This window comes from Haliaeetus albicilla, chromosome 9 (assembly GCF_947461875.1).
Source record: "Haliaeetus albicilla chromosome 9, bHalAlb1.1, whole genome shotgun sequence".
NCBI classification, from domain to species: Eukaryota; Metazoa; Chordata; class Aves; order Accipitriformes; family Accipitridae; genus Haliaeetus; species Haliaeetus albicilla.
The window spans coordinates 16,555,937-16,571,177 of record NC_091491.1 but is presented as its reverse complement, the minus strand read 5'-3'; the positions used below and the strand labels follow the sequence as shown (position 1 = coordinate 16,571,177).

Sequence of the window (15,241 nt, the reverse complement as noted above, 5' to 3'; positions counted from 1 at the left end):
CCAGACACCCACCCAGCTGCTCTCTCACTCCCCTCCTCAACAGGACATGGGGAGAAAACAAGATGAAAAAGCTCATGGGGTGAGATAAAGACAGGGAGATCACTTACCGATTGCCCTCACGGGCAAAACAGACTCGACTTGGGAACAATTAATTTATTGCCAATTAAAAAAGATTCAGGTGATGGTGAGACACAAAGACAAAAACTAAAACGTGTTCCCTCTCCCCCCTGCCCTTTTCCTGGGTTCAGCTTCATCCCTTCGTTCCTGACCCCTCTACTCACCCCCCCAGCATGGGGCCCTCGGCATGCAGGTACCTGCTCCAGTGTGAGCTCCCCAGAGGTCCACCTAGGGGGGAGTCTGTGCCAGGGCACCGGCTGCACCTTCTCCTTCCTCCTGCTGCTCAGAGGGCTGGTCCCTTGTCCCTCAGGGCGTTTGGCCCTTTCTTCAGTAGCTCTCACAGAGGCACCTAATGGCTCCCCTGACAGGCCCATGTCCTGCCCTGGGGCCGTTGGAACTGGCTGTGGCCAGCACTGGGCAGCCCCGGCCTTTCCTCACAGAGACCTCATGGCCCTGCTGCCAGCTCCTGGGCACCTAGACCAAATACATTTGGTAATTATCTAACTTTTAGGGTATTTTTGCTTGGAATGAACCTATGAAAATAGGAATTGTCACAGGGTATAAAAGTGCCTCAGTTTATCAAGGTTGAGTGGTGTTCCAAAGCTAAGATTTCAAATGCCTTTATTTAAGAAACTGAATGCTTGGACAATTGTAAAGTTATTTGATCTTAATAATAACATGCTCTGCATTGCATTTTTTTCTTACATTTTTAAAACCTCTTTCAAAAAAAGTTAATTTCTGCTGTGGGTGAGTACATGGCTAAAGACAGGGGTGACCCCGATGGGTAGCACTGAGGAGGGAATGTCAGCCCTTGGTGGGGGTTCTGGTTAGCTTTGAGGGTAGTTGTGGAAAAAATTTTTCTTGGTTTCTATTTTCCTGGATGTGCCACATTCAAGAAGTGAGAGTGTGCTTGTGAAATGTGCCAAGGACAAAAAGCTGGGAGATTCTGTCATGGCAATGGTAGGAAAGGGATATTCCTATTCCCAGGTCAAGAAACTAGATGGCCTTAAGTAGTGAATGAAATATCGTAGAGTTTAAGGTTAAAAAGTGCATATTAATAAATTTGGTAACTCTGCACACCAGCTGAAAAACCTGAGGAACATTAAAGATGTCAGCATATTCTTTAATCAGAAGATGATTGTGAGCCACCAATATTATGCAACGTTAAAAAATGAAAGAAAACATGTATGGGTTTTTTTCTGGTAGAGCTGGGAATCATCTAATGCCACTGTGCGAAGTGTTGGTGAGATGTCATCATCAGTAATACATATAGTTTTGGTTGCTCATAAACAAGAGGAGGTCTGTCTTTTTACAAAACAATCAGTAGGATTTGCACATAATGGTTTTGAGACTGTTCTGAGGGCTCAGCACATTAAGTCTAGTGTGGACGAAGTATCAAAGAAAGTGATAACCACTACTTCAGTAGATCCCAACCAGACTTTCATCAGAAAGGAGTCTTGAGGGTGAGAACACCTGAAGCAATCTTTGGCTTAGGGGTATTAGCTTCACACATTTAGATTTGGGAAGCCACAATCTGGTTCCACATAGAGAAAGCCAAGGTTTTCTTTCTAGCTCTTAAATAAGCAGCTTTGAAGGATTATTATAATCTACCACTCCTATGCCTTATTTCTGCTTTTTTGTAATGTTTTTTAATCTTTTTGGCTACCCGCTTTAAACAAAAGGTCCTAAAGTCAATTTGATGTATTAACGTACTTTGCTTAGGACCGTATCAAATATTCCTTCCCACATTCTTCTCTGCTGAGGGGACATGAAAGGAGAAATCTTTAATCTTTCTGAATTCATAGAAGTGGCTTCAGAATGCAGTGAAGACAGGATTTCACTTATTGGTGTTTCAGATGTAGGGAAAAAACCCTCTGGTGTATTTGACCTGGGTGACTGACTGTTTTGAGTCGTCTCTCAATGGGATGACTCATATTTGCTGTGAGGCATGTTCCTCTTTAGATTTTGAAGATCAACCATGAAAGCTGATTCATCCATGATTCATAAGCCTGTGCATTTAGCCATTTTTCTTCATGAATACTTTTTTTTCACAAGGCTGAGTCTGGTGGTAGCAATTACTGAATTTATCTCTGCCAGAACCTTGAGCCACCTCAGTATCACCAATAAAAGCTTACAGAAGCATTTTTATTTACAAAACCTGATACCTCAACATAGGTTTTTGGTGTGGTGTCTTTTTAAGGGGGTGTGGTATAAGCTCTATAGCTAGGGCTCTATGTAATAGTAGAAGGAAGGTAAATATGTTTTGATTTATTTTGCAGAGATGTGAAATTTACTGTGTCTGTGGAGTACGTTCTGCAGAAGCATGACATGATAAAGGGCTGCCCAGTAATCTGTTACTTCTTCATTACCATATGGTTAGTTTCAATGGCTAGTTATTATAACTTTGGAATAATATCTGGAGTTTTTAGGAGGGATCCTGGAGTTACTGTCAGTTTTCTAGGATGCTTTAACCAACACAGAAACCAGAAAGAAAAGCAGGGTAAATTTGAGCCCCTAAAAGGGGTTTATCACTTGTCTGCTCTACTCTGCCCACCCCAATCTTGTAGGTCTCCCACACTCTGCCAAATTCTCTTATGTCTCTATCATGTCAAAGGTGTCTTTAGAGAGGGAAGATTTAGCCTTAGGCACTGCCACCTCTCCTCTTGTTAGATGAGACAGGTCTCCTTAGGCCCAGACTATTTTCCCTCCCAACAGCTTCAGGAAAGATAAATTGTGACTAAGCCTAAGTTTTCCCCTCAGGTGACTAGTCACACACATGTAAAATAGGGATAGGATAATTCTGGTCTATTAAGATGTGGATGACTGCCACCAGATAAATTACTTCCTACCACTTCTGCAATATGTGTAGGGAATGAGGGAGATTGATGCTGGCCAGATACTCTTCTCAATGAGTGTTAAACACCTGACAGAACTGCAGGCAGTTAAGAGATGCTTTACTCATCGTCTGAGTTCAGAAATAAGGAGAAAAGGGGCGTGTGTGTGTGTGTGTGTGTGTACCCAGAGCAACTGTAAGGCTTTGGCAGAAGCAAGAAGCACTACCTCCCAAACTGAAGGGACTTAAGGCCGCAGTGGAAGGGCCTTTCTGTGCAGGGGTTGCATAATTCAGACAGAATTCCCTGCTGCTTGAAATGATGTATATTTTAGTGTTCAATCAGCCAAGGACTGTAGGCTGTTCTTGATCCTGTCTCCCTGCTCCAAATAATGTGAGGATTGAATGGAACTTACTTTCTGAGGTTTTCCCCTTACTCCTTACATACTTATATTCTTTGCTGGAAATAAATCTCCCCTCTGCCTTACATACTGTTAGGGTGAGATTCATCTTGTTTAATTTTAAACATTTATATTTGAGCTGCTTGTCTAGATCACCTTACCATCAACGGAGAGAAAAGAAAATCTGTAAAACCTAAACTGACCATTTTTGGACACTGACCTTAGTGTGAGGTATATTGCACCTTAAGAATGTCTGTTTTCTGCATTGTATATGTATCAAATTTAGATGAGATGAATCTCACCCTTAATACTGATTCATTGAGCCTTTCCCAAAAGGCTTCCAGCAAAGCAGAGAAGTTCTACCAGAAGAATATTAGAGAAGCATGGTTATCAGGTTTAAGACAACAGTCTGTTTAAGACAAAGAAGAGAAGGTGGTTAATAATTAAACTGTTCCTTATATATGCAGTGTTCCAAAGCAATTGAAATTTCCAGAACTAAATACATAAATCTCAGTAGGTTTTGCTAGACCCAGACAGAGGCTGTAGCAAAGTCAGGTTCCCTGTGGACTAGGTGCATGCAAAATAGTAGTACAGTTTAAATTTATTTATACAGCTCTAGAGTTTCAAGGGAAGTGTTTTGTGCCATTTGTCTAGGAGGACTGATGAATCTGGTTTTAACAGAGTAAAACCTTTATCCTGATGATATTAGGGGTGCGGTTTTGGAAGCTAGCAAAGCTATAGCATTTCTCCAGGAATAGGGGTATTGCTTAGACCACACCATGCCTAAAATTTTTCCACTAAGGGCCTGTGTAGACCAGAGAGAAGCTTATTTTTTCTACAGAGGGCAAGAGAGAATGGCTTTAATTTCTCTACAGCAATAGAAAGCAGCAGATATTTTTATAGGGTTCCTCACTTCTGTATTCAGAAGTTATTTAAAAAAAAAATTTTCGTGAGGCAATACACATTTTTGTCAAATTGAATTGCAGTGTGATGGCTGGTCTTTGAGTAAAGGCTGGATACTTCCATCGGCGTAGACTTTGTTTTCAGCTGTATTCACTGCATTGCTTTTCAGTAGTGTGGCCCTATTTTACCAAATCATTTTGAACTATGTATAGCATATCTTTTATTTAGTTTTAGGCCTTTTACAATTTTTTTTCCAAATTCATAGCTCGATACTGAGTTTTTTAAGTTTCATATTTTATGAAGCAGAAAAGCTACTTCTCTTTAATTTTATCACAACAAAGCTGCATTTTCAGTGTTTTGTAGAGATACTGTTTACAAGTGTATAATTTGGGAACTCAAATGTACTTGAATACTGTTTTTCAATCTAGGGTGCCTGGTTTTCTGGGGTACGTAGAGTATTTAGAGATAATCCATTGAAGTTACTTTCAGAAAAGGAGATTCATATATGTTTTACCTCATTCTAGCTTTTGTAAAGGATTCTGTGGGCCCCTTGGTGGTTTTGTGCTTGCAAATTGGAAAAGGTTGGAAAATAATGTCTTAAAATTAGAAATTCATCATAGTTCTGCAGAATTATTTAGGTTAGAGCAGACCTAGAACAATACAGTAATTTCAGTAAAGAGAAGTATCAGAACATTCTTGATGCTGATACAATGATGTTTGTATCTTTCTGCATTAATAAATAGCTTTCTTGGTGATACAGCAAATTGGTGAAGTATGCCTGATTTATAAAACAAAATAAAAAAATAAAACCCCAGACAATGTGGAAGGTCTGTGTAGATCTTGGCTTGCTGAAGCTTGTCGGTTTGTGTAAACCAGATCACTAATGCCACCTTTTATGTTTGAGGCTGTATAAAATAATGCAACAGGTGTGATTTTCACCTTCCCCTTGCACAAGTTTTACAGCAGTTTAACTCCTTTCACTTCAAGGAAATGATACTGGATTTAAAGAAATCTCTGATTAGAGCTAGACTTGACCAATCTTTGAGTAATCTAGGATGTTATTACAGTTACTCTTTCATTTACCGAGATTTCATGCACTGGTGGTCTTGCAAACTAAAAATAAAGCACCTCAGTAACAGATATGGTTTTGCTTGTGGGCTCTTCTTGGGCAAAATCTAGCGTCTTAGAAGATCAATTACAATCTAGGTTTCTTCAAGCAGCCAGGTCTGTTTTGAAGGCAGAGAGGTACCTCTGCACCTGGCTGGGGGGTGGGAGGGGGCAGGGGGAGTGAAAATTGGGGTAAATTTTTTTTCCCTACTTAGTATGGTCTTAAGTCTAAACCAGGAATGATTGAAAAATGATACTGTGGGCTTCTCTGCTAATAGTCGTTGAGCAACGTCAAGGTTTTTTCATTGTACAAGTGAAAAAGTTTTTCTAACTGCAAGAATCATAAATGTCTGCAGATCAAAGTGAGTTCTCTGGTTTGTGCCTCACGGTCAGTGTTAATCCTCTCTCTATTAACAGCTGCACAATACCATTGTCTTCAAGTGTGACTAGAAACATGAGGTAACCCGAGTGGGAACTTGTGTAACTGTTGTAATGATGTGATAGCTGGATTGGACTCCAGTTTGCTTTCTCATGACCTTGAAAGCATGAAGCAAAAGCTTGGAAGTAGTTACTAAGAGTGAAAGGAAGTTGATACTAGTGACTACATTGTGGGATGGGTATGTTGGGAATGTGCTCTTTAATATAGCCAGATTTTGAAGTGTAACATGGTTTCAAAAGAAGCTGTTAATTTAAATAACTTCCAGTCTATAAAATGACATTCTAGCTCATAAAAAGGTAAGGCTTTTTGCCAGGGCTAGCAATGCTTAGTTCCTTAGCTTGCAGAATAAATGTGGCAAGCCATTTAATGCTGCCTGTTTTTTCTGGCTTAGGACTAAATATTTAATCAGTCAGTTATAGATTACTTGTTGATTTCAAATCATTTTAATTTATCTAGTGTTTTTCCCCCCCTAGGGATTCTACAAATGAAACTACTGCACATTCAGATGCTGGCAGTGAGCTTGAAGAAGCAGAAGTCAAAGGAAAAAGAAAAAGGGGCCGTCCTGGCAGGCCTCCAGTATGTGTAATTTAGTTTTGTTTTGTTATGCATCTATTTAAAATTGACTGCAAACTGTTTTTCATCTAATCATCTTGTGGTCACATAAATAGGCTTTTAATGAGCCCTATGTCAAAATTTATGAAGACTTGTAATATGAAATATTTATCAGATTGATATACAAACAATGTTTGGAGTGTTTAAAAAGGGACATAAATATGAGCTCATAATAGCTATTATTTTTTCTTTCGCTAGCTACTTACATGAACATTAGAGTTTTGTTATTATTGTCATATTACAACATTCTTCCAGACATGAGAATAATCTCAGTAAGCACGACCACTTTCTGCTTTGAAAGTTGTAATGGATTTTAAGTGACAAATGATATTTGAGCCATCCTTTTAGTAACAGATAATCTCTTGATGCGAATGGAAGAGTTGCAGCATAGTATTAACTAAATGCCTCAGAAGATCTATTAACACATCTTAAAAATTCATGTAATTGACATACAGTGTGTCTTACCTATAGATTGGGAGCTTCAACCTGTTCTCTAGCATAGTGCAGCAGACAATATTGCTGTCTTCTGTATAAGATTTTCTGTTCTTCAGTAGTCATTGCCTATTGCTGTCCCATGAATGGGAACATACAGAAACAATTCTCTATTACACATAGTATTTAAGGAGGCTTTCTCTTTTATTTTCATTTATTTTATAAAATAGCCAATTTATTGGAAAATACAGAAAAAGTTCTGTGTGTCATGTTGTCCTTCATTTTAGTTCTTCAGGGTCATCAGATCTAGTTCTCTTTGTTATACCACTTGAAGTACACACTGTAGAACAAGATTTTTGGTGGGAACTTCTGTGTGTTATTAATGGTTTTGATTCTCCTCTTAGTGTTTGTCCACAAGTAGACTCCCAGTATGAATGTACTATCTCTCTCTCTCTCTCAGGAGTAGATTGAGATTTTTTTTTTTTCCTTTACCCTAAGACCTTCCACCCTAAGTCTAGCTCCTTAAGCGTGGGCTACTGAGGCTAAAAGAATGGACAGAACCATGCGTATGTCTCAAGCATGCTGGCCAAGCTGGAGCAAACTCCTCCTTAGTATTGGTTTTCAATTTGCATCACAGTTTCTGGACTTGCTTTGGGAGCCAGCATTTTAAATCCTGGGCTTTTCAGGGCATGTTGGCTTTTTGAAAGCTTTTGAACAGTGTTTCCTGTGATGGCATATATTCTTCATCAGATGGACAGATTTGATCAGAAACATGGAGCTTTTTTACATGAAGCTTTAAAGAAGCATGTAAAGAGAACAGGTCATCTGTTCATATAAACTTGTAAACAAAGGGCAAAATCAGAAATTATCTTCAGAATATCTCCTTAGTAAATCTATGAATTTTTGCAGATCTAATAAAAAAGAGGATGGTGCAACCTGATTGCTAATCCAGAAGGTTGTCAAGAGTGTAGGAAATAAAGCAGCACTAGTGGTATTTTGTACACACCACACATTCACTGGAAAGGAAAGATGAGTGTTACAAAAGGTGTTTCTCATCCCTCTGTTTGAGCTTATTAGTAGCTCCTGTGGGGATATTTGCTGAAGCACTCTACTGGTCCTGCTGTCAAGTTTCTGCAGGAGCAATTGTTCATTTGCTTAGAACAACTCCAGGCTCATTAAGTGTGCATGATTGTAAAGTGATGAGCATACAGAGGAAGCAGCCATTGTTTCATACATAAAATGATGGGCTGTGAGCTGACCATTGCTGCTAAGGAGCAAGAACTTAGTGTTATCAGTGATGATTCCATGAAAGCATTATCTTGATGCTCAATAGGGGTCAAAAAAACCCCAAATCCAGTCTTAAAACTCCGAGGAAGAGAATAGAGAATAAAACAAATACTGTGTTCTTTATAAAACTGTGGGTTGCCAAAATTTGGAATACTTTGCACAATTCTAGTTTCTCTTCCCCTCTTGACCTCTGCCCCAAAATCTCCGGAAAGGGTATATTAGGACTGGAAGAAGTTCAGAGAAGAAAAACAATGATGGTCAATCATGGAATCAGGTTGGCAGGGACCTCAGGAGGTCTCACTGCAACCTCCTGCTCAGAGCAGGATCAGCTTTGGGATCAGACCGCATTGGTCGGGGCTTTTCCAGTCTGGTCTGGAAAACCACCAAGACTGGAGATTGCATAGCCTCTCTCAGCAACCTGTTTCATTTTCTTTCATGAAAAATTTCTCCCTGGTAGGCAGCCAGAACCTTTCTTGCTTCAGTTCATGACTACTGTCAGTTTTCCTCCCACTGTATGCTACTGCAAAAAGCTCCCAGGGGAAGTGTTCCTAGCCCCCCCAACTATGTTGGTAGCCCTCTGCTGAACTTGTTCTCACATACCTCTTTCGCATTGAGAGGGCCAAAATTGAACATGGCATTCCAAATAATGGGCTAAGTAGTGCTGAGTAAAAGGGTGTAATCACTTTCCTTGGTGTACTGCTATATTCCTGTTTGTACAGCCCAGGGTGCTGATGGCCTTTGCTGCTCAGGCATATGGCTGTCTCATGTCCAGTTTGCTGCCTGCCAAGAGCCTGAGGTCCTTTTCCACAGAGCTGTTCCCTGACTAGCTGGTCTCCAGCCTGTGTTGGTGCAGGGATTTATTCCTCTGCCAGGGGCAGGTCTTTGCATTTGTCTGTGTTGAATTGTGAGTGTACTCTTAGCCTAGTCCTCCAGACTGTCAATAGCAGTCTTGCCCTTGATGTCATCAAGCAGTCTTCCCTGCCAGTTTGATGTCATCTGCATACTTGACAGGAGCACACTCTCTCACCCCCTCTGACTATGATAAAGATGGGAAACTGGACGTGTACCTGTTAGACTTCTGTCATACTCCCTCATCACTAGCCTCCAGGTAGAGGCTGATCCATTAACCACTATGAGCCCAACAGTTCAACCACTTGTCCACCCATCTAGCTGTCTACTCATCCAGATCACAACGTCCCAACCTGGGAATACAAGAATATTGTTGGAGACTGTTGAAAATCTTGCTAAAGTCAAGAAAAATGACATCTATTGCTCTCCCCTTATCCACAAATTCAGTCATTTTGTTACAGTTTTTTGGGTGAGTTGACAAAATGTATATGTTTGGATACACAATCAAATTCTGCCTTCATAATTGGTACTGTGGCAACAGAGAGGAATAAATAAGGTTCTTCTACCAAAAAATGACCTAAAAGGAAAAAGCCACTCAATGTCTAATATCCTTGAGGAGAAATGCAAACACCTTGGGAAGTCTAATCTAGGCAATTAAATTTATAACATTATTTGGTATTAAAAGTCATGGACTTAGTAATTGAGGTATTGACTTTGCAAATGTTGTCTTTCACTCTTCCTACTCCTTCACATTGCTCACCTATCCATGTTGCTAACTCATCCACTTTCCACAGGTGAATTATCTGTTTCTTACAGGAGGTGCAGCTCTGACATTTCTCCCCCACTCTTTCATCTGCTAACATTAGTTTTATTTCTTCCACAGGTACCACCTACCTTTACTCTCAGATGTGAAACAGATTAAAATACTTAGTTAAATTCAGAGCTGTTTTTCTCCCCTGTTACCTGGCTTTGATGTTTTTCATTTCTGTTACAGACATAAAGAAAGGCTTTTCTGCCCAAAGGCTCTTCTGATTTTTGTGGTCGTGTCCCGTCCCCCCCCAACTAAAATATTATGGTTTAATAAGATTTGATCCCTCCCTGCAATGCTGATTGGCGTATTTCCTTAGGCCATCACAGCTGCAGTGACACATCTGCCGTAAATATATTGACCTCTTTTGGAAAAAAAGTTTACTCTTCTGTGCTGTTTAGTTTAGCTGCATGGTTCTATTACAGAGCTGCCACAATGCACTCCATCAAATACTTGTATGTATGTATTTATTTTAAATAGGTTTCTGCTGTAGTGTTATAGAATGGACTTGACCTTTTATCAGAAAGATAGACTGCTACTAGAGGATTTTCCAAACTTTTTTACAAAGGCAGCTATTCCTCTTTGCAGATTTGAGACTTTTGTAAGGAGATGGTCCTCATTTGAAAATTTGCCATTTGTAGCAAATACCACTTCAGTTCATAGAGAACCTTAATATTTTGGGGAACCTTCCCTTCCTGAAAATGTTGCTTTCCAAGTTGCCCCTCCACTTCTGTAAGACTATTCTGATAAGTACTTGACTGAGTAGACTGAACAGTCAACTTGCAAAGAGTTAAAGTACATTGGTTCTTCAAAACAACTCTCAATCTAATCTGATTGTCCTGAATTCACCAACCCTTGCAGTGAATTTAGCAGGAGTTGCACCATGTCCTGTTCTAGCATTGACAACGGCTGGGGCTGGCCTCCCCCTTGCCCGCGTCCCTTTCTAAACTCTGAGTCTTGTAGACCAGATAGATGCCTGTGGAACAGTTGACCAAGAGGTGAATCTTTCCAGTCAGTGGGACATTTTGGTGCATGTGTTTATGTGATACTGTATGAGAGCATACCATCTGGATATATATTTAGTGAATGGTGTGAGGTGTATTTAAGGAGTGACCTACAACAGTCCTCTGGTTGAAATTGCAGAGTAATATTGGACAAAAATGCCTTTTCTGTCTCCTGCATTATTGAAGTACATGGGTATGGATACGCTCTCCTGTTCTAGGTAGGGGATTTGAAAGCCCAAGGGCTTATGATGCAATGCAGCTTTCACATTATTGAGCTCGGGCTCAGATCAGTTATTTATCTATCCTGTCCTTTTTTGTCTCCTCTCCTGGATCAATGCTCTCTGTTCAATGTTGTTGGCATGCTTTATTTTAACCTACCTGGCCTTACCTTCCCAGGAGCTCAGAATAGCTTGGCTTAAACCTCAGCTGTTAGAGGTTGAGGGGAGTGAGAGAGATCCCTGGCTGTATTTCAGCTTTGATCCCTGGCTGTATTTCAGCTTTGAAGTAGGAGTAGACAGATTAGCCTGTTTGACTCGGAGGACAAGAAGAAATGTCAGTCTTTCTGTTTCAGAGGTGGCAATTCTGAGAGCTCTTCTGCTGTCTCTCATCCTATGCTCAGGGCTGCAGCATGCTTTTCTCCAACTCCTCAGATTCTTCTATTAAGGCAAGATGGAACAAGACACTTCTGATCCTTTTGTCCCCAGTGCAAGACTGTACAGTTTTGCTTTCAGGTCCTTTTGTATATTTTGGTATGGAGGAGACAGACCATAATACCTTATATTTGCATTCATATATGAAATTTTAACTTTGCAGTAGACTCTTAGCCTTACTTAGTCTTGTAGCATGGATGTTAGATACTGCAGGGGATTGAGTTTTTCTTCTAGTTCCGAATCATATGCGTCCTGATTAACAGTAGGAAGGAATCCTCTTGGAAGAATTTCTTTTCATAGTAGTCGAGGTTTGTGGTTTGGTGTCACTTACATCAGTGTCTGTTTCTTGCTTCCCTGATATTTTAGATCTGTCCCTTAAAACTGAAGCGAGTCTTTCTGCATTTCTGTGGAAATGCAATGTACATACAGCCAGTATGTGAAGACTTCTCTGTCCTGCCACTTGTAGCTTCCTGGTGGTGAAATCCTAATGGCATTAGAAGTTTTCCTTTTAAGCTTTTGATGGGATGGTCCTTGTATTTTTGGCAATCTAATCTACTTTTCATTTTTCTGTGGAAGTAGTCTTTTTTTTGGTAGCAGTTGCCTTAGCTAGAATAATTTAAGTGATTAAGGCATTTATAGCAGATTCTCTTGATTCTTTAAGATGACTTTTGGAACTCTTGCTAGGTTTTCAAATGATGATGATGAAAAAAGCAACACCACCCCCCAACACTGCCTCTGCTTTTTTTTTTTTCTCTAAACTGCATGTGCTACAGTTGAAGCAGCTCGGTATGTGCTGGATGTTAGGAGAGCTGCATCTGTATTTATTTGCAGGGTGAGGCTTTTCATAGGGAGCACCTTGTTTGTTTCTATGACGAAAAAAGTCCAAAGGACTTTTTTGAAAATTTGAATCCAAGAACTTCTCCCTAGATAACCATGATGATGTTACGAAGTGTGCGGTAGCCTTTTTTTTTTTTTTTTTAATCGGGATTAATTCAGAAAGAGCTCAGACATGACCACTCTTCCGCTTAACATGAGGTTATAATGCAGAGGCCTCTCAAGAGTATGATGCCTTTGAGAGGCAAGTTCTTCAGTCTTACTCAAGTGGAAGGTTAAAAGGTTTCTTCCTGCTATCTTGGGAAGTGGGGTATTGCTTTAAATTACTTACGGTATGAATGCATATAGAAGCCATCATTTAAGGTGGTGAGTTAGGTGATTACTGACCTGTAACACTTTTACTGTCTTTATTTCTTTGTGAAATGCATCAGATCAACTTGGGGAATGTTAATGGAAAATGTCAAGACACTTTCACTTTTTTTTTTTTTTTGGTAGTGTGAATTAACTGTCACTGTATTGATTTTACAAATGTGGGTCACTTTTTTTTTTTCCACTATCATTTTAAAAACATGAAAGGAAAAGTATTATCTAGCTAATTTATTAAAAAAATCTGAATTGTCATCATTTGAGTTTAATTACAGTCAAGGTAAGTATTTTGTTGCCTGTTTGCCTTAGTTTAAGCCTTAAAGCAACAGGTAAACTATGAGGTCATCAATATGACCATTTTAGAGTTGCTTCCATGGCACGTTCTGGAACGTCTGAATTTCCTAGTACTGGTGTGTATAAATCCTCAGCTTCAGTTGTTGTCAGTTGAATCTACTGCAAACATCTGAAAAATCATTAGGAACTTCTGTTTTCATTTGGCAACTCCGTCCATTTTGATACTGCCACCAGTCTGACTGTCTCAGAGTTGAAGCACAGATTTAACTGTTGCAGCCTCACAGCTCCAAAGAGCACCTTTCTTGGTGTGTGATTAAAAAGCCTCAAGCTTTCTTACCTTGTCATGCTGCTTTATCCCTCCCTCTGGTAGTCCTAATTCACCTCAGTGTCGACTCTGCCATTGTAGCAGGTGCCTGGACTACGGAAGTTGTTAGAAGGATTTATGAATACATTTAGATACAGTATTGTTAACCAGCTTGCCTCTTCCATGACTTCTCAGAGATCCCTTTCATAAACGGGAGAAAAGTCAGTGTTGAGTCTGGAAAACATTCAGTTTTTACCCACTCAGGATTCTGACAGACTGACACTTAAGAAGAAAAAACAAAACCCAAAACCCATGCATGACTGTCAATTTAAGGGAGCTTTAGGTAGAGGCAGGAAATCTCTGGCTGAAAAGGTGTAAAGGGGCAAGCAATAACCACAATTGTTGTTCCTATTAGGAAGCAGAGGTTCTATTTTTCCTGTATCTTGATGACCATTTGGTGGATCCTCACAAGAGTAGACTTGCTACAAATTCACTCTGATCTTAGGAAATAACACATTTTACACCTGTGAGTGATAGTCTGACAGGTTTACTGGAGCCACATTCATCCTTGGGCATGGCTGTTTACTGGAGCCACATTCATCCTTGGGCAGGGGTGTTTCTATGTGGAAGGTCTTCATGGCATTAGAGGACAGGGGTTTTTTGTGTTGAGCTGAAGGACCACCCTTTCCAGTTAACGCAAGCATCTCTCTTTTGGGATGCAGGGCTTATGACAAACATAATTTCTAGATTTGTAGCTTGACTTTGCAGCTCCACTTCCAAGAGCACCCTGCGTCTGCAGATATTCCATGGGTATTCTGTGTCATGAAGGAGTCCTTTCTGCATTTCTATGAATGTACCAGTCCATGCTTTTCCTTCACTTGCTTCAGTGGTGTTGGATGTCTCCATCCTGAGATTGAATCATAGACTAGCAGGTTGGAAGGGGCCTCAAGGATCATCTGGTCCAACCTTTCTTGGCAAAAGCATGGTCTAGACAAGATGGCCCAACACCCTGTCCAGCTGAATCTTAAAAGTGTCCAATGTTGGGGAATCCACCAATTCCCTGGGGAGATTAGTCCAATGGCTGATTGTTCTCATTGTGAAAAATTTTCCTCTTGAAATGGAGTTACCTATTCAACTTTGTACTCAAAGGTGGGAACCTGTATGAAACTTACATCTGTCAAGATGGCCTGCAAAGTCTCTTGCTGTAAATTCAGGGACACTACATACAAGTAATGTCTGACAACAGCATTATAATGTTGTATGTTAATGAATAAGATAATGCCAGTTCCTCACTTCTGTGCCTTGTGCTTGCAAGACTTTGTAATTAGAGTACCAGGCAGTTTCTCGAGGCTGGAGGACCTATGTATGACTTGCTTTCGTATTTGCACTCTGGAGTGGGATTGAGTTTGGGCTTCCTGTCAGATGCCTAGGGGGTTGAAGTGCTCTGCAGTGGAAGTCTGGTGGACACCTGTCCTCTAGTGCCTCTCCACCTGAAGATAATGTTACCCTGCCTAACTCAGAAAGTTCTAGTTTTGGATTTTCTTCAGTTTCTCAGTGGAGGATCCTTTGTCTGCTTGTTTTGTCTCTTGAGGCAGGATTCCATACAGATCCTGCATCTGGATTTAGCTACCCCAGCTTGGATGCAGAATGGCTTTTGTTGAATGAAAGACTTAGTTTCTTTGCTGTGAGAGATTTTCTCATTGTCAAAACAAAATCTGTACCAGAGAGAACCTTTATTCAAGTAGACTTGGTACTGTATCTGGTGTTAATTCAGGTCCGGGATATTGAGATATTTACTTGGACTTGAAGAATTGGGGTTTGTCCAGTAATTCTGTCAAAAGTACATCTGTTGGTTATTTCTGTACCTCTTCTGAGAGCTCACTGGTGTTCTCACCCTTGTAATTCAAACTATGAGTCTTGGTCAAAGCACCCCCCTTTCCCTAGGATATCTAACAAAGGTGGAGTATAAATTGAGCGTTTACATGTCTTGTGATTACTCATTTT

The 15,241-nt window shown here is 40.2% G+C and overlaps 1 protein-coding gene across 7 annotated transcripts in view; it reads left to right on the top strand.

Annotated features, from left to right (window-relative positions):
• The window catches only part of STAG1 (STAG1 cohesin complex component), a 202,188-nt gene that overhangs the window by 44,310 nt on the left and 142,637 nt on the right, over positions 1–15,241 (top strand). For all 7 annotated transcript variants that reach the window (XM_069791855.1, XM_069791854.1, XM_069791852.1 and 4 more), the window contains one exon: positions 6,271–6,373. In XM_069791855.1, the coding sequence (XP_069647956.1) occupies positions 6,271–6,373 (103 nt within the window). The remainder of the gene's footprint in view (positions 1–6,270; positions 6,374–15,241) is intronic.